A 27,019-nucleotide genomic window follows, 5' to 3' on the forward strand; every position below is an offset into this window, starting at 1 on the left:
CAGCCAGACACATCCCAGAACAGGTCTTACTGCAAGGCAGAAGAACAGAAGTCTATATGTATCACAATCAACCCTGGTTTGCTTTCAATACTGTACAGACTTATCCAGAATCTAGGATCTAGTATCTAGAATATATACAAGAACATAACTAACCTGAGATAACCTTTCTTTTTTCTATCTTTCCTTTCAGTTAATTCACACTTCCTCTTCTTACATCAGAAAATAATCCCACATCTATAATTTTTCTTATCTACACCTTTGATTCAGACATGCATTTGAATTCATGCAGCACAATGATGGACAGAAATTATCTAACTTGTTGAAATAACTTGTGAGTCCACTTTTTAACAGACTGATACTTAAAAGATTTTTTTTGTCAATGCTGAAAAATGCAGAGGTTAAGAAATTGAAAGCTCATGTCAATATAACTATCTTTTATGTCACTTAGAGTCATTTTTTTTTACACCACCTGTCATTGAGGTGGGGTACAATTATTCCAAATATCACATACATACAAAACCTGAAAGACTATACAAACAAGGAAAAACATGAACAAAGATACAAAGTGTCTTTATGTATTTTTATTGGGTCTTTATTTGATATTGCACTTTCAAATACAGCTTTCATAATGGAAGCTTACACAAATTAAAAGCAATCAACAATATGTTACAATTATGAACAAGTTATACAATTTACATAGTTAACACAAACAGTAGTGCACCAATAAATAATGTTAGATAAACATACAAAGAAAAGGTTGTGTCAACATCTTGACAGATGAGAATTTACTTTTCCCAGGAAGCATCTATTGATATAAGGAAACTTTAATTGAATACATGCTTTCTGTTTCAATCTTTTTTGTCTTTTAAATTTGCCTTGTTCTTTTTTTTTCCTTTCAGAAAATATTTCTTCTTACCGTTATATCAATCTTTATTGTCTTTTAAATTTGTTTCGTTTTTTTCTTTTCGTAAAGAAAATAAACTTTGATTTAAATGAATAATAGTGAGTGGGAGGCTATACACACAAAAAAATTATACAGCAACAATACAAGATCAAATTATAAGCAAATGTACTCAATGCAAACAGATCAATCTTTGTTGTCTTTTCAATTTGACTCATTCTTTTTTTAATGAAAAAAATGAACTGTGATTTAAATAAATTCTAATGAGTAGGAGGCTATAAATACAAAAATGGAGAAAAAAATCAAATCGCAACAAGACAATCTAATTATCAGATTGCATGTACTTAATGCAAATCAATTTGGAAACATAGATTGAAAAGAAAATTCTGTTAGCAATTAAAGTATGAATCATTCTAACAAGACTGACAGAACAGAAGTAGAAGATATCACAAATTTAGTAATTAGTTTAAAAATCTATTTGTTTTTAAATGTAAGTTATTAACTAAAAGATGGGAAGTTGATAAATTGTTCATTAACAGAAGAGGGAAATAAATCCTTCAACATACATATAAACAGAGTGTAGTACAATGAACATATTAAAGCCTAAGTTGAAGGCCACCTGAATATTGTTTACAAACCTCAAAAGTGAGGTAAAACCACTTTAATTTATTTAAAATACCTACAGGTGTCCCCTTGTGAATGTTCAAACAAAAGCAGATTGTTCATTTATGATGCCTCAAAAATTTCTCTTTGAAGCCAACTTCCGTCTGGAATGATGAATACCAGAATGATTTAATCTCTATCTATTTCTATAATCATAAAACAGATGATTTTAAATTTGAATGTTATTATGATCCTTCTTTTCAGGGTCGTTTCTTGGAATCTAAAAATGTAGGCAACATTATCACAGAATTACTCAAGGAAGGACTAATTTGTTCATAACATTATGGTTAATAATACTGCAAAACTATAAGACCTGACATCAATAGCACTATCATCTCAAATTTTTGTTTATAGCTATTCCAAAAATATTCTAAATAACCCTAAACAAAAAGTTTATTTGTGACAAAAACTACAATTTTTCCTCATTACAATCTAAAGCACTTATCTGTATGCAATAACAATTAAGAAAACAAATATTTGCATAGCAATACTATAGAGCACATATTTCAGACATATATGAAAAAAGTGAGATATATATTTAATGCTAATACTTACTGAAATATTACTATACATTGTACTAGCAAAATACTAAAATGCCCAAAATGGATAGCTAAAGCATTTTTTGGTAATATCAGTTTATTTATAACAAAGATGTGGTACAATATATGTCCCTTGTTTCTATTTTAGAAAAAAATAAAACTTATGACATTTTCATCATTAAGTATCTCTTCTATACTTAAATATCTTATGAGGGGGAATGCCATCTATTTTTGTAAATTTTCTTCAAATTTCCTTCTACTCTTTTAAGCTTAATGTTTCTACTGTGACCCTGTCTCTGAAATCAATATGGGAAATAGGTACAACACTCCCCCCATTCAAATATTCCCAGCAAAGTGAGTTTCCCCAACTAAAGGTTCGAAAACAGGACTCTCATATTTGCAAATACAAAAACAATCACATTAAATGAGCAATTTATAGTGTTTATGTAAGGGTCATTGTACTTCAGGCCATTTATTTTGACTTGCAGGTCTTATTTTTCTTCATTATCTAAAATTCATCCTTTTCAATAAAATGACATTTTACATTCCACAAAGTGTCAAAATAATCCATATTAATATTCATAAGGTGTGATTTTAATATTTAAATAGTTGCAAAGCATGATGTCCAATGTTTATATATTGTTAGGAATCAATATGGCACCTAAATTGACATTTAAACCACAACAAAAATCTATTGCATCCATTAATCCTTTTGTACTTTGAAACCTTTCAATAAAGGTCATACAGGTTCAATATTATTGGTCATAATCTGCGACAGCTTATTATTTAACTATCAATCGTAAAAAAAAATCAGAAAAAAGCAATGCATCAAACATAACTTCAATTCATTAATCTAAAATTTATTATTCAATTTCATTTCATCTACAAATGCACTTTTTATGTATCAAAACTTTCTTGGCATCTTTTCCATTCTTAGATAAAAGATTCTTTTAGTTTACTTTTATAATTTCATTTTAAAATTCTTTATATTTAATTGAGCAAACTGTTAATCATTCCTAAATGTTGTATAATTTAAAAAATACCTGTCTCTTTCAATAAAGCGTTTGACAAAAAGAATTCATTAGTAGCATGTTCTTTAAACAGAAATTAATAATTTGAACATAAAACATGAAAAGCTGGGAGGTATTTTTAATAATTTGTCTAGCTTTTATTGATACAGATTTTCATATCTGTGGGTCAATGGTGCTTTAATTTGTGACTAATATAAATTTAATTGACAGTCCATTGTACCTGTGGATTCCACGTACATTTCAATTTCACGGTTGAAGTGGCCAATCAAAATCTCAGTAGTTTTGATATATATCTACATTGTATGTAAATTCAAATCTGTCAAAATGAATCCCTAAACTTGCTGTGATGCATGTTCCAAAACACTTCATAAATCATCAACGATTAAGGAATCTGTGCTAAGATGATGGATGTCACAGAGCCATGTATAAAGAACGACCCCAAAATAAGTCATTGTACTTAATCTTACCACAAAGCCATATTTAATAAGCACAAAGCCATATTCAAAAAGTGTGATTATCTTTTTTAACCTGTTTTACATACTAAATTTAGGAGAGTATTGCATAATATTCAGAATGATACAATTATTAACATTGACTTTGGCTGTGTAGGTTCTCTAGTTAAAGATGCTGACTATGCAATAACAAGTCTGAGCTTCATAGATTATGAAAGATTGAATTTTACAGGAAGCAACTAGGTAAACATGCTCTAGACTCACTTATTTTTGTTTGTACAAATTCTTAGATTTGGGATGCAGAATTCATCAAAGTAGAGCTTCTATGAAAATTGAATTTTTTACTAAATTTGTATTTTGTTAACACTGAAATTGTGGATCAACTTAATCCATGAAACTAATGAAAGATTCATAAATAATAATGAAATCTCAACAAAGATGTCACTCATCATAGTTTTAAATTAAACATCTAACATGAGATTTCGTGACCATAACAATTACACCATTTGAATAAATTTTGTATTCCTACATCATTTGGTTTTCTTAAATATATCTTAATATTTCACAACATCATATCTTCATGGTTTTAAAAGTGTCAATTTACTTATATATTTTCTTTCAGATTTTGACAATATCATGATATGTTTTTAACTTTAAATGTAGTTTTCAAGGATACTTTTCATCTCACTTTTGTCGGACAACTGAAAAAAGCAAAAATTGGCAAAACATAAATTTTAACATTTGTTTTTGTATTTACTACTCCATGTGCACAAAAACGGCTTTCTTGTAACATTAAAACTAAACGACTATATTCATTTATTTGGTCTGTCTGAAATAAAATAGGGACATGCAAAGAAAGTGAAAAGTTCTTTCTTTCTCACAGTTTCAATATTACAGTAATGGAATGTAAGTTTATTTTACCAAGATAATTCTGTATCAAAATATTGTAAAGAATTTATGACATTTTACAATATTTTATTCTGTACAAATCTTATTTGGCATATTTTAAATAAATAAATCTCACCATGACATAAAAAATATTATTTATTTCCTATCACTGAATAAGTAATTTGCTGTAGAAATACATTTAAAAAAGCAAGATAATTTGTAATTAAATCATAATTATTTTAAAAATCATTCCAGCATATCTTTTAATAACAGTCTGACAGATAAATACAAGTAAATGAAACATATATGACCATTTTAAAATACTAATTATATTTTTAACAAATGATTTATTGATATGATCAAAAACTATTGAAACATGTAAAATGATATGACTTTTACAGATCTAGATATTGATGAAAACAAGCTGATTAAAATACCAATCCAACACAAAACTTATCTTTAAAACTTCTTTTTAATGGCACTACACAATGTAGCATTAAGAAAAAATAATTGAATTTATATACTTATACTATGCTTTCATTGTAAGACTTTAAACATATCTGATGTAAATTACTAATTTACTTGTATTCATAGCCAAAAAGCCTTGGACAGTGTGAACCAGACATATACTTTACAATGTTATTATCTTTGTGCTTAATATATTGAATGGGGATATATAGAGTTATACTTTAATACAGATTGACTATCCCTGAACTGATTTTAACTGGCAGTAGAATATGCCACTTGTGAATGAAATGTGTTTAATGGTTTCAGATCAAGCCACCGTTTAGATAATAAACAGACTAGTACAGTGTTGCTAAATTTCAATAAAATATATTTAAACACCAACAGAAGAATCTTTTTTTTTTACTATCAGATTTTGTTTGTGGAAAAATGTGTGATTCCATTATGACTTGGAAAATTTGTAATTGATACATGCTTATGTTCCCAGCTTGAGGCAGTTTTATGCTTGGTGAGTAAAGGAAGACTGCGATGGTCCAGGAAATTCCTGAAAAATCCTGAACGTTATTTTTCTATTGATAACGGACAATTTGAGGACATGTGAAAAAGTTGGAATTGGAAAATTGGAAAAGACTGCTTAAGTTGCTATGCAATAACATACTGGTCAACAAAGTAAATTAAAGTCAAACTTAACAAATACTATTATAAAATACCATGGAAATGATCACAGATAGTATAGGAAATTGTGGGATCATCAAAATACAATATTATCATGAAATCTGATCACAGGTCAGCAAAATAGCATAAGAGGCAGTGATTCCACTGAAACTCCAGCCTTAAGTTATCTCCATTGTAATAAATAACCTGACGTGAATAAATCTTATTTCGCTCTCTCTGAGAGAATTGGGCTAACTCCATTCTGCCATCCACTGGTTTTATAAAATGGCACATCTGTAAATATTTTGTTTAGTTTTCTACTCTGCAAGGAAATGTCACCCTTGTATTTGTTGAGTCGAGCCATTCACTAAACCTCTTAACTGTTTCAATACAGTGTCCAATAATTTCTTCTTGTCTCTTTCTTTTTTATTCAGAGAACCAAAAATGGTGTTCTTCTTTTTATCAGCATTATGTAACCTAAAAAGTAATATTGAAGGTGTAATACATTATTTTATTCATTATGATAATTGGTCCTTTATTTCAAGTAGGACTTTATTTACATAATTTTATAACATTTTTAGAGAAACTTGAATCTAAAATAAAACACAATTCTATAATTGTAGTGTTATATTTCAATAAAGAAAAGAAACTAGAGGCTATAAAGAGCCTGTGTCGCTCACCTTGGTCTATGTGAATATTAAAGGAAGCAGATGGATTCATGACAAAATTGTGTTTCGGTGATGGTGATGTGTTTGTACATCTTACTTTACTGAACATTCTTGCTGCTTAAAATGATCTCTATCTATAATGAACTTGGCCCATTAGTTTCAGTGGAAAATGTTAGTAAAAATTTACAAATTTTATGAAAATTGTTAAAAATTGACTATAAAGAACAATAACTCCTAAGGGGGGTCATGTTGACTTATTTGTAAATCTTAATTTGCTGAACATTATTGCTGTTTATAGTTTATCTCTATCTATAATAATATTCAAGATAATAACCAAAAACAGCAAAATTTCCTTAAAATTACTAATTCAGGGCCAGTAACCCAACAACGGGTTGTCCGATTCACCTGAAAATTTCAGGGCAGATAGATCTTGAACTGATAAACAATTTTACCCCACGTCAGATTTGCTCTAAATGCTTTGGGTTTTGAGTTATAAGCCAAAAACTGCATTTTACCCCATGTTCTATTTTTAGCCATGGCGGCCATCTTGGTTTGATGGCCGGGTCACTGGACACATTTTTCAAACTACTAACCCAAAAGATGATTGTGGCCAAGTTTGGATTAATTTGGCCCAGTAGTTTCAGAGGAGAAGATATTTGTAAAATATTACTAAGATTTACGAACTAGAGGCTCTAAAGAGCCTGTGTCGCTCACCTTGGTCTATGTGCATATTAAACAAAGGACACAAATGGATTCATGACAAAATTGTATTTTGGTGATGGTGATGTGTTTGAAGTTCTTACTTTACTGAACATTCTTGCTTCTTACAATTATATCTATAATGAACTTTGCCCATTAGTAACAGAGAAAAATATTTGGTAAAAATTTACATAAATTTACCAAATTAATGAAAATTGTTAAAAATTGACTATAAAGGGCAATAACTCCTTAAGGGGTCAATTGACCATTTAGGTCATGTGGACTTATTTGTAGATCTTACTTTGATGAACATTATCGCTGTTTACAGTTTATCGCTATCTATAATAGTATTCAAGATAATAACCAAAAACAGCAAAATTTCTTTAAAAATTACCAATTGGAGGGCAGCAACCCAACAACCGGTTGTCCAATTCATTTGAATATTTCAGGGCGGATATATATTGACTTGATTAACAATTTAACTCCTTGTCAGATTTCCTCTAAATGATTTGGGTTTCAGAGTTATAAGCAAAAAACTACATTTTACCCCTGTTCTATTTTTAGCCGTGGTGGCCATCTTGGTTGGATGGCCAGGTCATCGGACACATTTTTCAAACAAGGTACCTCAAAGATGATTGTGGCCAAGTTTGAATTAATTTGGCCAAGTAGTTTCAGAGGAGAAGATTTTTGTAAAAGATAACTAAGATTTACAAAAAATGGTTAAAAATTGACTATAAAGGGCAATAACTCCTAAAGGGGTCAACTGACCATTTCGGTCATGTTGACTTATTTGTAAATCTTACTTTGATGAACATTATTGCTGTTTACAGTTTATCTCTATCTATAATAATATTCAAGATAATAACCAAAAACAGCAAAATTTCCTCAAAATTACCAATTCAGGGGCAGCAACCCAACAACAGGTTGACCGATTCATCTGAAAATTTCAGGGCAGATAGATCTTGACCTGATAAACATTTTTACTCCATGTCAGATTTCCTCTAAATGTTTTGGTTTTTGAGTTATAAGCCAAAAACTGAATTTTACCCCTATGTTCTATTTTTAGCCGTGGTGGCCATCTTGGTTGGTTGACCGGGTCACGCCACACATTTTTTAAACTAGATACCACAAAGATGATTGTGGCCAACTTTGGATTAATTTGGCCCATTAGTTTCAGAGGAGAAGATTTTTGTAAAAGATTACTTAGATTTATGAAAAATGGTTAAAAATTGACTATAAAGGGCAATAACTCCTAAAGGGGTCAACTGACCATTTCAGTCATGTTGACTTATTTGTAAATCTTACTTTGCTGAACATTATTGCTGTTTACAGTTTATCTCTATCTATAATAATATTCAAGATAATAACCAAAAACAGCAAAATTTCCTTAAAATTACTTATTCAGGGGCAGCAACCCAACAACTGGTTATCCTATTCATCTGAAAATTTCAGGGCAGATAGATCTTCACCTGTTTAACAATTCTTCCCCCATGTCAGATTTGCTCTAAATGCTTTGGTTTTTGAGTTATAAGCCAAAAACTGCTTTTACCCCTATGTTCTATTTTTAGCCATGGCGGCAATCTTGGATAGTTGGCCGGGTCACCAGACACATTTTTTAAACTAGATACCCCAATGATGATTGTGGCCAAGTTTGGTTTAATTTGGCCCAGTAGTTTCAGAGGAGAAGATTTTTGTAAAAGTTAACGACGACGCCGGACGCCAAGTGATGAGAAAAGCTCACTTGGCCTTTTAGGCCAGGTGAGCTAAAAAAGCAGAATTATTATGTCCCCTGCTGATGCACACATTTCATCTGGAAAAAAACACATCTCAAAAAACAAAACTGGTTTTTGTTCTTTTAAACTTTTTTATAATATTCTACAAGAAAACACAGACTTCAGATGGCTAACAGTGTTATTTTTCATATGATGTTTACTTTAAAGGGGGCATAATCCTTGCTGATATTAACCTTTGATATCATTGTCTGTAAATCCAAAAAGAAATAAGGTATGGGAGTGCTAACAATGCAATGTTCAATGTAAATTACAAAGGGACATAAAACAGTTTACATTACAGATATAAATTCATGAAAATCTGAATAGAAATGCAGGCTTGAAACTTATGGTGCCATTTCTCATATAATTCACATTTCCAAGGGACATAACTCCAGTAGAATAATTGATAAGTGCTGATTTTGGATCTACTAATTTCATACCAGAAATGCCGCCTTAAGAGATTGCATTGCAACTTTTCAATATTTCCAAAAGGACATAAATCCATAAAAAAAGTACTTGGCTCTCGATCACAAAACTTTTCTCAGTACTCGGAGTACAAAATAAGTGCTCGAAACACAAAATCCAATATTTTGATTGGTTGATTCTTGAGTCTGAGTAAAAACATCGTGCTCGAAAGTTTTATGACCGCAAGGCCTGATTTTCTAACTAGTCCAAGACATTTGCTGATATTAACATTTGATACAGATTTTATAAATATTAAGAACACAAACTGATGGACAGACTCCATCTAAAAGAAAATTAAATACTTAAACAATTCATACTTATTATTAAATAATCAATGATCTAAACTTACTTTTCTAATAAACTTAATGCCACTTGTGGTTGTACTCTAACATATTTAGAATTTGTTTGCCCATAATCTGCTAAATACAAAGACCAATCCCAATTCAGGAACAAATCAAGTAACTGTAAGTATAAAAGTCAGCATTCATGAAGTTATACATGCAGGAAAATATATACATAAAGTAATTTATCACTATTATAAAATTGACTTTATAATATTTTGAAAGGAAAGGCAAACAAATGTCAAAATAAAGAAATCAGGCAAATTCCTGAAAAAACTTTCATTCATGTAAAATATTGCTAAAATCTACATCATTTGTTCTCTAGGTGATAGCTGTCAAATTTGCAATCATACCACATCGCCCTATTTAATTTATCCTTCTGGTAATAAAGCCGATAAAGAAAACATCCTACCACAATGATTCCAGAACCATACAAACAAAAAGGATTATTTCGCTCATGACCATATTTTGCCTACAGCAATATCAAAACACATTAAATATTATTCCATGTGGACAACACAGTAGGACATTTTTTATATGATAATTTCTGAATTTGTCATAAAAAAGTGCTCTCATAGTAGATTTATATAGCAGGTAGAAGTATTACCTGTCTAATGCCAGCAAAGGCAAGGGTCAGGTTTCCATCATTTGCCCCAGGAATAGGTTCTGATGCTGCAAACTCTGTAAAAACCATAACATTAAATTATAATGAGTTTCAGTTAAAAGTTTTAACAGTAAGTCATTTTTTATGAATTGAGGATACATACGTTTTTAAAAGTTTCCTTAATGTCACACTTATACAAGAACAATACCCGGTCTGGATTGTTATACTGCGTGCAATTCAATGAGGTTGCATGTATACTGAAGCATTACTGAAAGCTTGACAAAATTTTCTTTGTACAATGAGTGTTTTTTTTTTTAAATTCAAACTTCTTGGCAAACTAGAACTGGTTGCACAGTAGTTGTACACATTACTTACCCATTACAACAACACTGTAAAGCTACATACCAAATATACAGTCATTCCCTTTAACAGAAGCCAAGAAAAGTTTGAAGAAAGTTATGTACCTAAGTTCTTTTAGACAAACGGAAAGAGTTGTGCTCTTGGTGAAGCAGGTATATAGTAAGAACACAATAAAGATAATACTTATACTTACGTTCACATTGTATAAGATCTAGGTTGAACTGTTGAAGTGATCCCATGGTCAGTTGTCGTATTTCGTTGTCCAACAGGAATTCTTTAAGACTGTTAGCTATGTGTTTACAAGCTGACATACAGGCAGTTTTGGCTACCTTTTCCTAAAAAATAATATATACAGCTACAAAATTTTCTTAAACCATGGCATATTTTTCAAAACTCTTGCAGATATTGTCTTAACTTTTGATTGTCTACAAAACAAATGAACCCCATTCAACTTTTAAATTTGCCGTACTAAAGTTTATTATTGCTATGGTTTGACTTGACTGTAAGCATGTACTATTAATCAAGAAACACAGATATCTACATTTATCATAGTGAATCCTTGATTAATGGGGAAAATTCAAAGTCCAACAAATGTGATTACAACAAATTTATGAAGGAAAATCATTACTGAAATAATGAATGCTACTTTTTAATATACAGAATCTGATATTGTCACATTTTCAAGTTAATAAAACATCACAACACTTTCTGAATTTACAGTACCTTAATGAAATGTACCTATTCAAGAAAGGCACAACAAAGTATTGAGATGTGTTTCTCTAAAGGTCATTTTGTTTCTATAAAATGGGAAATTTATGAAAACACAGCCTATACAAAGATAAAATGCAGGCCATTGTGCAACATTTATATAATAAATATACTCTAAACTGTCAAAATTCTACAATTGAATATGTCATGGTCTTTAGTTTATGAATACTAAAAAGTACAAGCTAGTTGTAACTGGGATGATAACATTTTGAACTAGCATATCAATTAAAAATGTATTTCATTACAAATTGAGTGTATTTATTTGTTGAGGGAGAGCAGATTGTGATGAGCATTTAAATATATTCCTTATTTTCCAAAAGGAGCAATAGAAACATATTTGTTATAAAAGTATACTAGAAAATACTCAATTCCTTGTTTCATATTTTAGGTAAGATAAATGGTTTCTAAGACAATGCAAAAATGAATTATCAGTTTTTAACAATGTATTCCCTGAACACTGAAACCAGCTTGGTCTTGATTATAAATACTAAAGGAGAAGATGTTAATATGAAGCAAGATTGGTTTACATAATGTGGCATGAAAAAATGTGCATTATAACATGAACTTTGATGCATTAATGACAGGGTTTGGCAAAGGTCATAGAAACTTATGGTAGATGTCACAAGCAAGATTGAAATTGTAAGCAATGATTTCTGTTTAGTTTTCAGTGTGCAGATTAAACCCTAATATACCACAAAAAATGTGCAATCACTCTTACATAATTTGTTTATAGCTAAAACTTTTTTGTAGAGCTTTTTCGTTATGCCTCTTTTATGTTTAAATTGGGAAATTCTTTAAAAATTATAAAAAAAGGTATACAATAAGTCTCTTAATGGTTTTTTTTCTAGGACATCTTGCTTAAACCTGACACCAGATGGCATGTTCGATTTCATATTAAAGCAGCAGTGAATAATAAGCTATTTATTTTCATTCTGTTCTATATGAAATATGGGATGTACAATTACCCATCCATGTCCACTTTGTGTTTTTGTTAGATGTATTTCTATTTGTATCCATCTGATGAGACAGTTCAGTCTTTATCAACTGATTTGTTTTTATGCTGTTCTGTTACACAACTGTCCCAGGTTAGGGGGAGGGTTGATCGCTCACAAACGATGTTTAAGCTTGCCACATTCTTTATGCACCTGTCCCATGTCAGAAAATGTATTTCAATTGTTGTTGTTTGTTCATGTCTGTCATATTTGTTTTAAGAAACTGTTTTGTTCTAAATTAGGTCGTTAGTCTCTTAATTTAATTCTTTCATATTTACATGTCAGGGCCTTTCATAGAGGATTACAAGTTATTGGATTTTCTTATTGTTGAAGGTCATATGGCTGCCTGTAATTGCCTAGATCCACATCATTTGAACTTTAATGGATCATTGTCTCAATTGTAATCATACCAACATCTCCTTATTTTCATATGATATATAATGTGGTGTTAAATACCCTGGAAAGTCATACAATTATAATCCATTTCCTATAAATATATATAATGCTTATTCATTTTTTTTTAATTTTAAACCTGGTTTTGGCAAAAGTTTGAAAAAACTTCATCACTGGACCATATCTCACAAGTTTCAACAACTTAAGTGCATACTTAACACAATTCATTCTTAGAAGAATATTTGAAACAATACAAAGGGAGGGGACATACATGATACATACCGGCTGTTTTTCATATCATGCAACGAAATGTAAACTAAAATCTCTTAAAAAAGAACACAATTTATACTTTTGTTTATGTTTAAAAGGGAAATGCATGTACTCTATAAGTGAAATCATGCTTTATCTATATATAAACATGTGTATGTATTCTGAGTTCAGGTATATTAAGTTTTATCTATGATCTATTTTAATTTTTCAAAGTTTAGTGTCTATATCATATTGTGATTGTTCACATCTAATCAGGGTTCATTTTAAACAACAAACATTCATTCATTCATTCATTCTAAGTAGATCTATAATAATTAATGAATGGCCAATAATTCTTTTTTGTATTTCAAAGCCACTTTCAACACTATTTGTTGCCAGTTGATGCGGAAGCCAAAGTGTCCATAGAAAACTAGGAGCATTGGCAAGAAACTGCCAACTCTAGTCAATAAAATTTGAAGTTGAGCACACCAGCCATGAGGAGGGTTTGCACTCAGTCACAGAGACCCTAAATTTAGTTAAGATATTCAACATACGGTATTAAAGAAATGGAAATGTGAACTTTTTACACACAAAATTATGATGTGACTTTGATAAAAAAAAATACATCATCACAATTTCACTTTATTATATACAAGGAGCACATTTCATTGATCTTAACAAATTTCATCAATTTTTGTTTCATAGTTTCCCCACGTAAAGGTAAATTTACATTTTCATGATTCATGTTCAATTTAAGAGTCCACATATAAACGTCTTCCCATGGAAAATCATGAAGGAAATTATTATATAAACATGAAAATTCAAATTACACCATTTCATGTGATATTGATATTGTTATGAATAAGGTTAGTTACTAGATAAATATGTATTGAACATTCAATCTGATTTTCATTTAAGTTATAACTTTTTCTCAAAAACATTACCATAAAACTGCAAAAATTTTATCATATATATTTTATATTGTGGTTGAGTGAGTCATAGACTAACTTTTCTTTATTGCTAAAAACAAAATATCAGGATATTTTTAAATTTCATTCCTTTGGTCAAAATAAGCTGCATTTATCAAAACGTAATCAGTTTTTATATATATGAACATGTAGAGGCATGCCAATTATACAGATAACCATGTGTCAAGGTCATACTAAGGGTACCATTCTTTGACAGCAAACTCTATTTTCTCTCTCAAAAATCAATTTCTATATTAAAAGAACTGCTGAAGAACAATCTAACTGAAGCATTAAAATACATGTATAACAAAAGATGTCTTAAATACAAGAAAATGCAACTAACAAGATGCTAAAGAATTAGAATATTTTACCAATAGATGTAAATATATATCCTGAAAGTTGTATACATTTATGAATGAATATTTTCTAACTAATATAATATATAACACTAATATAAAATAGTTATTATTGACATTTTAACAAATCTTTCTTTCAAATACACATCCAAATCAGTTTATATAATTTTTTTCTGTTTTGTTTTTGGATTTTTCAGTTCTTCATTGTGGTTTTTTCCACAGTGTTTTTTTTTAGAGTAAATAGTGATTGTACCCTCCAAAAAAATGCATGACAAACTCAATATAATCAAAGACTTAAATTTATTATCTTTTTTTATTTTGAAGTAAAATCTTTCTGCAGCAACTTTCTATCTATTTTTTTAAATTTTTTTTTAAGTTTAAATAAAGATGTTTGACCATTATGTGGCAGTGATGTGTGTTAGTGGTATGGTATGATTGCCAATGAGGTAAAAATGAGGTTGATTTTTTTTTAATCTCAGCTTCATATTATTTTTATTGTTCCTCTGTTGATCTTCAAATTCTAACATGTATCATGGAAGTTTCAAATACTGAGGGTAAAAAACTAGAGGCTCTAAAGAGCCTGTGTCGCTCACCTTGGTCTATGTGCATATTAAACAAAGAACACAAATGGTTTCATGACAAAATTGTATTTTGGTGATGGTGATGTGTTTGAAGTTCTTACTTTACTGAACATTCTTGCTTCTTACAATTATATCTATAATGAACTTTGTCCATTAGTAACAGAGAAAAATATTTGGTAAAAATTTACATAAATTTACCAAATTAATGAAAATTGTTAAAAATTGACTATAAAGGGCAATAACTCCTTAAGGGGTCAATTGACCATTTAGGTCATGTGGACTTATTTGTAGATCTTACTTTGATGAACATTATCGCTGTTTACAGTTTATCGCTATCTATAATAGTATTCAAGATAATAACCAAAAACAGCAAAATTTCTTTAAAAATTACCAATTGGAGGGCAGCAACCCAATAACCAGTTGTCCTATACATTTGAATATTTCAGGGCAGATATATATTGACTTAATTAACAATTTAACTCCTTGTCAGATTTCCTCTAAATGATTTGGGTTTCAGAGTTATAGGCAAAAAACTACATTTTACCCCTGTTCTATTTTTAGCCGTGGTGGCCATCTTGGTTGGATGGCCAGGTCATCGGACACATTTTTCAAACAAGGTACCTCAAAGATGACTGTGGCCAGGTTTGAATTAATTTGGCCCAGTAGTTTCAGAGGAGAAGATTTTTGTAAAAGATAACTAAGATTTACGAAAAATGGTTAAAAATTGACTATAAAAGGCAATAACTCCTAAAGGGGTCAACTGACCATTTCGGTCATGTCGACTTATTTGTAAATCTTACTTTGATGAACATTATTGCTGTTTACAGTTGATCTCTATCTATAATAATATTCAAGATAATAACCAAAAACAGCAAAATTTCCTCAAAATTACCAATTCAGGGGCAGCAACCCAACAACAGGTTGACCGATTCATCTGAAAATTTCAGGGCAGATAGATCTTGACCTGACAAACATTTTTACTCCATGTCAGAGTTCCTCTAAATGTTTTGGTTTTTGAGTTATAAGCCATAAACTGCATTTTACCCCTATGTTCTATTTTTAGCCGTGGCGGCCATCTTGGTTGGTTGACCAGGTCACGCCACACATTTTTTAAACTAGATACCCCAAAGATAATTGTGGCCAACTTTGGATTAATTTGGCCCATTAGTTTCAGAGGAGAAGATTTTTGTAAAAGATTACTTAGATTTATGAAAAATGGTTAAAAATTGACTATAAAGGGCAATAACTCCTTAAGGGGTCAACTGACCATTTTGGTCATGTTGACTTATTTGTAAATCTAACTTTGCTGAACATTATTGCTGTTTACAGTTTATCTCGTTCTATAATAATATTCAAGATAATAACCAAAAACGGCAAAAATTTCCTCAAAATTACCAATTCAGGGGCAGCAACCCAACAACAGGTTGACCGATTCATCTGAAAATTTCAGGGCAGATAGATCTTGACCTGATAAACATTTTTACCCCACATCAGATTTGCTCTAAATGCTTTGGTTTTTGAGTTATAAGCCAAAAACTGCATTTTACCCCTATGTTCTATTTTTAGCCGTGGCGGCCATCTTGATTGGTTGACCGGGTCACGCCACACATTTTTTAAACTAGATACCCCAAAGATAATTGTGGCCAAGTTTGGATTAATTTGGCCCAGTAGTTTCAGAGGAGAAGATTTTTGTAAAAGATTACTTATATTTATGAAAAATGGTTAAAAATTGACTATAAAGGGCAATAACTCCTAAAGGGGTCAACTGACCATTTCGGTCATGTCGACTTATTTGTAAATCTAACTTTGCTGAACATTATTGCTGTTTACAGTTTATCTCTATCTATAATAATATTCAAGATAATAACCAAAAACGGCAAAAATTTCCTCAAAATTACCAATTCAGGGGCAGCAACCCAACAACAGGTTGACCGATTCATCTGAAAATTTCAGGGCAGATAGATCTTGACCTGATAAACATTTTTACCTCACATCAGATTTGCTCTAAATGCTTTGGTTTTTGAGTTATAAGCCAAAAACTGCATTTTACCCCTATGTTCTATTTTTAGCCGTGGCGGCCATCTTGATTGGTTGACCGGGTCACGCCACACATTTTTTAAACTAGATACCCCAAAGATAATTGTGGCCAAGTTTGAATTAATTTGGCCCAGTAGTTTCAGAGGAGAAGATTTTTGTAAAAGATTACTTATATTTATGAAAAATGGTTAAAAATTGACTATAAAGGGCAATAACTCCTAAAGGGGTCAACTGACCATTTCGGTCATGTCGACTTATTTGTAAATCTTACTTTGATGAACATTATTGCTGTTTACAGTTGATCTCTATCTATAATAATATTCAAGATAATAACCAAAAACAGCAAAATTTCCTCAAAATGACCGATTCAGGGGCAGCAACCCAACAACGGGTTGAACGATTCATCTGAAAATTTCAGGGCAGATAGATCTTGACCTGATAAACATATTTACCCCATGTCAGATTTCCTCTAAATGCTTTGGTTTTTGAGTTATAAGCCAAAAACTGCATTTTACCCCTATGTTCTATTTTTAGCCGTGGTGGCCATCTTGGTTGGTTGACCAGGTCACGCCACACATTTTTTAAACTAGATACCCCAATGATGATTGTGGCCAAGTTTGGTTCAATTTGGCCCAGTAGTTTCAGAGGAGAAGATTTTTGTAAAAGTTAACGACGACGGACGACGGACGACGACGACGACGACGGACGCAAAGTGATGGGAAAAGCTCACTTGGCCCTTCGGGCCAGGTGAGCTAAAAAGAAATTTTATCTGAATTCAAACAGAATTCAGCCAATGAATTGATTATAGAATTTTTACAGATATCATAAGAATATCTTCTTTTTTTAATACAACACGCAATGCCATGAACATTGGAAATTTCAAACTTGGGATAAACTTTAATTTTTTAAAAGAGCACAAGCTAATGTGATGTTTGATAATACATTGTACATAAAAACTTTCATTCAACCAATGTTAACTATCTCTTGTAATTATCTTTTCTCTTTCTTTTTCTGCTTAAAAGAGACAACAACCCAGTCATAGAGAAGACAACAGCCGAAGGCCACCAATGGGTCTACAATGCAGCGAGAAACTCCTGCACCCGGAAGTTATGCACTGATGTTTATTACACACTGATTTTGTTGGTTTTATCTTTTGAGTAAGTAAAATAAATTCATGTTCTTATATGGTTTTTAAGCATAAATTGTCCCCAAACCAACACATTAAAAAGATGAAAGATATCACAAAAGAAACACAAAGAGAAAAGTAAATTATGGGTGAAAATATGAAAATAAAACAGACACGACAGCACAAGTTATAACACTATATAGCACCAATAATAATACAATACACCATTAGTAATAATACTACAGTACTACATAAGTTATTGATATACTTACAGGTAAATTAGTGAAAGACATAAAGGTACTTTGTAGGAATGCCACTAAATCTATGACATAGCCACTGGCATGACCTTTGGCTTCTGGTAACAACCAATCATAGCTTGCTGTAACATAAAGATTTAAACTAATACAAAGTGTATAAACACTGTTTTCTTGAATAGGTTGTAGATCTAAACCAGATTTTAACCAAACATCCCTCAATGTCAAAATTTATAAAGGGTGTCGTGAATATAGCGCAGGTGTCGTGAATATAGCGCAAACTACGTTCCTATGTTAATTTAATTTTGAGCGTCTACGTCGGAACATCAATGACATTGGCGTGGGTGGAAGTAATTTTATATATTATTAAATGGTAGACTTGAACGGCTGTATATCTATATATGTCCTATTGCCACTACAAAGGGTTCTGAGGAACAGTGTGTTTCATCTCCAATTGCTGAGTGCTGTCAGCTTAAAAGTGTAATAATGTTGTTGCCAAAAACCTAAAATGGCATTTGTCTTTAAAAAATTCATTTCCTGTTTGGATGGTTTTACACTAGTCATTTTTGGGGACCTTTATAGCTTGCTGTTCGGTTTTAGCCAAAGCTCCATGTACAAGGTTGTACTTTGACCTATTATGGTTTAATTTCACAAATTGTGACTTGGATGGAGAGTTGTTTTATTGGCACTCATACCACATCTTCTTATATCTATCATAACGGGCCATAATTCTAAAACTGATTTATGATGCATATATATTGTATGTCAAGCAAAGAATATGAGCATATTTACGAGTCATAAGGTTACTCACCAAGATCCATAAATTCATCTATTTTCAAATTCAGCTGTTTGTATATATGTTCCTCTGCATCACTTTTTGCATCCTTAAATAGTGAGAAAAAAATATTTGAACATTTGATAACATGATTGCAATCTTAATATAACAAGCTAATAATTGAACTTAAATTTGCACTTAATTTTATACTGAAACAAGAATGTGTCCATAGTACATGGATGCCCAAATCTCTTTCTATGTTCAGTGGACTGTGATACTGCAGTCAAAACTCTTATTTGGCATTAAAATTAGAAAGGTCATATCAAAGGAAACATGTGTACTAAGCTTCAAGTTAATTGAACTGCAACTTCATCCAAAATCTTCCTTAACCAAAAACTTAAACCTGAAGCAGGACAGATGGACAAACAAACAGACTGACAACAATTGAACGGACAAACAGACACACAGACCAGAAAACAGAATGCCAATATATGGGCCATTAAAATCAATTAGTACATGCTGAACACATGATTGACTGCTGGGAGTGAACTACAGCAAAAACAACCTATACAATTTACCTTCTACATATCACATAGTTAATTATCTCCCCTGATGTCAGAGATATAATTACACGTTTTCATTCAATGCTTCTTATAGCAATCTATCTTTGAATGAATGTCACTGAAATCCAAATGACAGTTGTAAAGAAACAAAATTCATAGACAGAAGGTAGTTTGCTAGGAATATAACAGTTTTTTTTAATTTTTAATCTTTAATACCTTAAATCATAAACATATATGCAATTGTACTTCCTTTATATTCAATGAGCTCATAGCTAATATAAATATTTTGACAACATGAATGATTGATGAGTTGATAATTGTTTTTAATACTATTTTCAGCCCTATTTGCTATATTCTGACAGTATGTTTATATTAGTGGAAGAACCTGGAGTTCTCTGAGAAAAAGAAACCTGAACTTTGGCTGGAAAACTGACAATCTAAGTCAATGAAGATTGGAGTCCAATGCACATGCCATGTGTGGTGTATTAATTCAGAACCTCAGTTTTGACAGGCTATTGATACAGTGGATGAACTACTAAGACCACTCAGCCACCAAGACCCTCTTATTCCTATGATGTACTTACCTTAAACATAGTTGTACCATGTAATCTGGCCATATGAACACTGTCATTTTGAGCACTGGAATAAAACATTACACATGTATACTTTAAAACTTTATAAAAAGGAGAGGAATTGTACCTTGTCACTGGTTTTCCAATCCATGTATTGTATTTATGTACCTATTTATTTATCTGTTTCTTAATAAAATATTGTTTACACTAAATCAAATGTATTTATATACATATATATTATTAGGGCTAATATCCCATATTAAGGTTACCAATTAAATGTCATAAATAACAGGGATATTTCACTAGTGTAATATAAATATAAAGAAGTGTATGTGTGAAGAGAGAGTGACATGGATATTTTAATATTTCAAATAAATGCTAAAAATAAATATAACAAGTGAAACTGTCAGCTACTGCTTAATGATGATACCCCCCGCCCAAATATTTCAGTAAACTGGAAGTTGTTGAGTAATGAATCTAAAAGCACATCACACAGTATATCTGACTTAAAACCTGAAACCAAATTTCAGAAATCCTTGTATTGTAGTTCCTGAGTAAAATGTAACCAAAATTTTCAAGTTGGCTATCATGTATAAAATGATACAAGTGTTCGGTAAACAGGAAGTTGTTGATGAATGAATCTGAAAACACATCTTACAAGTAAAGCTTACGTATGTTAACCCTGAAACCAAATTTCAGAAATCCTTATGCAGTAGTTCCTAAGAAAGATGCGGCCAAAAAATGTTCATTGGACAGAGATACAGACTGACAAAGGTAAAACCGTATATCCCCAAATTTTTTAAAGCTGGGATATAATAAATATGGTGTCTCATAAAAAACTACCAAAATTCTTTAATATGTAGCATGTTCACATACAACAAAGACTTACCCAGTTATACTGGAAATATATTCTTCTAAATATAAACATGATTTCTCTAAGTAGTTCATGTTTATTGAAATCTGTATTAACTAAAATAAAATTAAAATAATAAAAATTATAAACAATTTTGTTTCTGTAAGAATATCTTTACATATCAACTATCATTTTTGGAGAACTTCAAAGTAAAAGTCAAGTTTTTTTAATAATACCATTACATAGAGATTTGCTACTTCCTGATAATAGAAATCCAAATTACTAGCAGTAACGATAGAAAACAGATTTTGTACGAGACACATGGACAGATAAATGAAAACATTACGGTATACCCTTTCCTTTAGAGCAATAAAAATGTGGTATGTGAAGATAAAAATATTGTTAAACATGTATTAAGACTGAGAATCTGTTCAAAGTGTTTAAACCGTTAAGGAATATACATTTTGTCCTGAGTTATGATAATAGAAAAACTATGAAAACAGTAGTTTTGCTATTATCATTACAATATAATACAGGGAAACTTTTTGAACAGATATTGAATATTTTGTTTATAGAAAACCGAACTCATATCTCAGGGCAGCCTGCTTAACTAAAACTTCACCATATCCAGTGATTGTTCAGACAACCATAGTTTTAAGCCTGATGTTATTTATGTATTATTGTAATTTTGTTTATTTTCTTTGGTTACATCTTCTGACATCAGACTCGGACGTCTCTTGAACTGAATTTAAAATGTGCGTATTGTTATGCGTTTACTTTTCTACATTGGCTAGAGGAATAGGGGGAGGGTTGAGATCTCACAATCATGTTTAACCCCACCGCATTTTTGCGCCTGTCCCAAGTCAGGAGCATCTGGTTTTGTTAGTCTTGTGTTATTTTAATTTTAGTTTCTTGTGTACAATTTGGAAATTAGTATGGCGTTCATTATCACTGAAGTAGTATATATTTGTTTAGGGGCCAGCTGAGGGACGCCTCTGGGTGCGGAATTTCTAGCTACATTGAAGACCTGTTGGTTACCTTCTGCTGTTGTTTTTTCTATGGTCGGGTTGTTGTCTCTTTGACACATTCCCCATTTCCATTCTCAATTTTATGTTAAAAAGGCACAGCAATAATTAATAGAATCTGAAGAATAAAACTTACCTGTAACAATGTAAGACTAGGTTTTTTTATAAGAGAAGACAAACAACTCCCAAGTGTTCGAGTCAACAGCAAATTAGTTGATTTTCTTATCATATCATCTATTTCTGTGTGACTACAATGATATAAATAAACAGTCACAAACACAAGAATATAAGTGTGTTCACACTCATACCACATCTTCTTATATCTATTTATATTTGAAAATAGAAAATACAGTTTTGAAAATATACATATATATACAGATTCTACCACTGCATCAAGTGTGATACAAAATGGATAAATCGAGTAAGAATTAAAGAAAGGTTATTTTTAATTAATCATTATTAAATCAAACACCTTGTTATTATTTATTGGTTTTATGGCTTTCACATTTGAAAGCCGTGGTGTAGTGGTTAGGGCATTGGACTACTAACACAAAGGTTCCTGGTTCGATTCCCGTTTGGGATGAAAATTTCAGGAACTCAATTTTCGGCTCTCCCTTGACACCATTTGCGAGTATGGTCTTGAGGAAACGATGATAGTCCGTTGGAAGGGGTTGATAAATGGCTGACCCGTGTTAAGAGAGCGCCATATCTCTTGCACGTTAAAGACACCCTTGTAGATTTAAAAAAAAGAGTAGGCTATTGTCGCTACAAGGCAGCACTCGCACCCGCAAAGTGGAAAGGGATTAATATAAGTTGCAAAACTTGTTTCCCAATCCACTATAAATAAATATGTTTAAACTAAACTATGTCACATAATGTGTTTGTTGCTCCATGATTCACCAACTTCATGAAATGTATTTTATTATTTTTATGATGTATAATGTAATGTGTTATTTTGTTAATTTTCATGGATGTTTTCAATAGCATTGTGGTTGCAACAGTGCATTTTTTCAATGAACATGAAACGTAAATGTTGACTTTATATTTATTATCATGATCTATTAACTTACCTTAAATGCAGATCTGCTGAGTATTTTAAACATGCATTGATATATGCTTTGACTTGATTGTAAACATCAGGGACAAATTGAGAGAATGGAAATCTCTTTGGAAAAGATTCCTGAAAAATAAATAAAACAATTTATACATTATAAATGTAATTTTCTTAGATAAAACAAGATCTTATAAAAGTATGTCTTGACATTTGAATATATATTTTCTCATCCTAATGCCTAAAGACCTACATGTATCAATTTAAGAGTAAAATGTGTACTATGTTTATTAGAAAATTGAATTGTAAAAGGAAGAGGCAGCTATTCAACAAAAAATAATCAAAACTTAACATTTGTCAATCACTTTGCCTAGCATAACCACAAATGTTTCATCTAACACAGATGACAGAAATAATCTTTAAATACAAAATCTGTAATTAAAACCATTATGACATAAAACAGATAAAAACAAAAGAATAATTTACAAATATGATATGAAAGCAACAGACAGGCAGTGTTGTTTTAAGCAATGTTTACACCTGTAAACAAGTTTTTTAGAAGAAAAATAATCAACCTATTCTTTCTTTCAGAAAAAAGAAATAAAGCAGGAACAAATTTGTAAAAAATCTGAAAAAAAATGATATTTGATTTCAACATGCATACCGAAATGAATATTTAGGTAGATGATAGATGGTTCATTCAAAAAAAAAGTCAGAGAAAGTAAAGTAGATTCATAATTTAAAGCTTTTAAAATGTCATTCCTTTGAAAAATTGTTTTTTTCGTTAAAGCTTTAAAATACATACCTCCAGTTTGATGAACTACATAAAATGTTCACATAAGATTTTTTGACTTAAACTCCTGTGTGTTACAAAGCGGTATTGATGCATTCATGGTTAATGGGAATTATCAGAAGGAATATATAAACATGTAAAACATGGGATTTGTATATGATGCAAATAAAAGGACATTTCATGTATTTACTCACAAGAGCTGCTACCTGTTTTACATGTTAATTAATATCTTAGTATAGGTTTATTGCAGATAATATATGGGGAGTTTTGTCCTGAGTAGAATATAAAATTGTACCAGCTTAACAAGTGTACTTTATATTTCAAGAGAGCAAGTATACACCAACACACGTGTATTTTGTGAACATAACAATTTGTTGTTGTATTGCTGTCTTAATGACATTTACTACTTTTCTCCTTCATCCATACAATATTGCATATTCTGATGAAAGGGCAGTTTGGGAATTCTTTCACTTTTTTAAGTAGTAAAGTTCTATTTTATAAAAAAATTAATCTATGCAAAGTACCAAGTTTTGTACAAAGCTATGGGAGACATCTGATCTAAACATATTTTATGGTTTACATGCTACTGAGTGATTTAAGAAATGAGAAAACAGAAAATCTAAATTATTTAAAATATGGAAAAGTTATACAATGTAATTGAGTTTAGTAACAGAGATGTTTAGGATTTTACTACCAAAAATTACTGAAAAAACATGGTGCATAAGTCCAATTATTCAAAGCTACTGTGACCTTGACCATCTAACTTATCTTCAAATAAAATTTCTCCTGAATTGAATAATGTCCTTGTGTATAGTATATTTGAAATTTTCTGTTCTCTCATATGGGAAGCAGCACTAATTAATTACTATTGAACATAAGTTGTAAGAATATTGGGTAAATATTAACACTGCGAAATACCTGATATTTTTTGGATATCAATTATCTTGAATTTCAATATAAAACAAATTGCATATCTTCCATGGATTTGTTACATGTGATAAACACATGATATATATTTAAGTGAGTACAACACATTTTTCTGAAAAAGCTTTCCATTGGGAATACTAAAGAGTACTGGAAGACAAATTAATAAACAAGTTAGAAGCATCATTAATAACATAAAGGCCTAAGTTTATACCCAAAACAGTCTCAGGCTTCTATTGACAAGAGGGAAGTCTCAAAACCTAAGTTTAAAAATAATCGATATCCACAAATAAAAGAACTTCCACAGAATGTGTATGATTTATGAAATTGTTTGTATAATAATCAGTTCACAACATTAATACAGAGAAAACATTCATATAAATTTACAATATTATTTACGACCCACTTTGTACTCACACCATTTTGACTTATACTCAATCGTAAAGATAACTATAATCAAAAGGACTTGTGTATTTTAAATATTATGATGATATTTTTTGTCTAAGGATTATGGTACACTTGTTAATATTCTATTGGGAAAATAGTTAAAGATTAAATATTTTCTGGTGGGTTTTGATAAAGGTTAAAACAGTGTAATAATTAAAAGTGTTGACTTGATGAAAACACAAAGCTTATTTCTGAGAATAAATAAGTATATTCATTATTTTACACTAACAAAACTTTTTTTTATATATGAATTGTACAGAAAGCACTTTAATTTGTCAAAGTAGGGGAGATAACTAAAGCACATCTTATTCATGAATATTTTAAGTAGACCAGTTTACAGATATAGAATTTAATTAATATTCAACTGGGCACTTTCATAATATCAGAACTTTAAAAATAGTTTGAAGGAATTTTCCTGACCATGTCTCAGAACTTTTTATATATTTCCTTTTAATAAATATTACAAAAACATTGACTGTTCCATATACTGATGCCAGTAATTTTGTTATTAAATCAATAAATCATTATTTGCAAAATCCAAATAAAAGCAGTTGATATCTGACTATACTAATTTTTCTACCTTGAAAAGAAACCTGACTATCATTTAAAATTTTCACACAAGATGTCTTTTGAGGTAAGGCTTGTTATTTTGTTCCAGTTTTTCAATGGAATTACTAAACATGCATACCTAATTTTCTGTCTAATAACTCATTAAATTACAGAATAATAAATAACAAAATATAAGAAAACATAACACAGTACGCTTTAAAAATACTAACCCTTTCCAAGTTTTCATCCTGGATCGGAAACTGTGTGACTATTGCTGTATATTCCTCTATGCTTTCAACATAGATAGGGGTATAGTTATCTTCACTGAATATTTCATTAAAAATGTCTACCCACTGTCGTGTCAGTACGTCATTATACTGGTCCCTGTAAACAAAATATTTGATTATACTGTTGATACATCAAAGCAATTTCTATAAGTTTTTTAAAAATATTGATATCATAATATCTATTCAGAAATGTGTATTTATTATAATGCCTTTGTTGAACAATGAACAATAAGAATGTGTCCATAGTACACGGATGCCCCATCCACACTACAATTTTTTATGTTCAGTGGACTGTGAAAAGGGGGTAAAATCTCTAAGGCCTAAAATAAAATTTCATTTGTTTGGCATTGCCGCCCGACCCACTGAAAAACTTGCCGCCCAAATAATTTTATTTGCGTTTCAGAAATTTATTTTTTTATTTAAAAAAATCGAAATTGTGCCGGAAATTGATCGTATCCGCCGAGTTTGTTCCTGGCTTTACTTTTTTCAAATCATGATCTTAAAAGCGCTTGCCTTACACTGTATTGGGAGCAAACATTTAAATGACATGGAATAGAAAAAGTCTGCCAAAGTAATGTCAAAGAGGCCGACAGGGGAAGGCATCTCCCTATGCTGCAATGCATTGGTTAAGGGAGATGGATTTTATCAAAAATCAAATTTCAGCTATTCTTTGAAAGAAACGTTCTGAGAGACCTTGTAGAGGACTCAATTTTATCTTTTGTAAAGCAGAAACAGATGATTTCTGCTTGACTTTGTCGCTTCATGAGATAGAAGTTTTTCACCGGGACATCACAGAACAAATATGCGTGGCTCTTACATTTGTTGAACTTATTAAATATTTGAAATTTATCATTGACAAATTTTCCCTTGAACCAGAGAACAAAGTATCTACTATAGTCAGAACCACAATGATGCATTCAAGATAATTATGGCTGTAAGCACCAAAGCTTAAAG

The 27,019-nt window shown here is 30.8% G+C and overlaps 1 protein-coding gene across 13 annotated transcripts in view; it reads right to left on the minus strand.

Moving 5' to 3' along the window:
• Nucleotides 1-561: 561 nt before the first annotated feature.
• The window catches only part of LOC139520337 (exocyst complex component 6B-like), a 44,428-nt gene continuing 17,970 nt past the window's right edge, over nucleotides 562-27,019 (minus strand). For 4 of the 13 annotated variants that reach the window (XM_071312894.1, XM_071312887.1, XM_071312890.1 and 1 more), the window contains 13 exons: nucleotides 26,009-26,162; nucleotides 23,871-23,885; nucleotides 23,085-23,194; nucleotides 22,151-22,262; nucleotides 21,026-21,105; nucleotides 20,149-20,203; nucleotides 19,038-19,110; nucleotides 18,245-18,351; nucleotides 14,244-14,264; nucleotides 10,696-10,837; nucleotides 10,146-10,219; nucleotides 9,547-9,659; nucleotides 562-6,070 (listed from right to left, as the gene is read on the minus strand). In XM_071312894.1, the coding sequence (XP_071168995.1) occupies nucleotides 5,929-6,070; nucleotides 9,547-9,659; nucleotides 10,146-10,219; nucleotides 10,696-10,837; nucleotides 14,244-14,264; nucleotides 18,245-18,351; nucleotides 19,038-19,110; nucleotides 20,149-20,203; nucleotides 21,026-21,105; nucleotides 22,151-22,262; nucleotides 23,085-23,194; nucleotides 23,871-23,885; nucleotides 26,009-26,162 (1,198 nt within the window). In that variant the 3' untranslated portion in view covers nucleotides 562-5,928. The remainder of the gene's footprint in view (nucleotides 6,071-9,546; nucleotides 9,660-10,145; nucleotides 10,220-10,695; nucleotides 10,838-14,243; nucleotides 14,265-18,244; nucleotides 18,352-19,037; nucleotides 19,111-20,148; nucleotides 20,204-21,025; nucleotides 21,106-22,150; nucleotides 22,263-23,084; nucleotides 23,195-23,870; nucleotides 23,886-26,008; nucleotides 26,163-27,019) is intronic. The other 9 variants (XM_071312895.1, XM_071312892.1, XM_071312885.1 and 6 more) reach the window with 3 other exon arrangements.

The sequence above is a fragment of the Mytilus edulis genome, chromosome 4 (assembly GCF_963676685.1).
Source record: "Mytilus edulis chromosome 4, xbMytEdul2.2, whole genome shotgun sequence".
In the NCBI taxonomy this organism is placed as follows: Eukaryota; Metazoa; Mollusca; class Bivalvia; order Mytilida; family Mytilidae; genus Mytilus; species Mytilus edulis.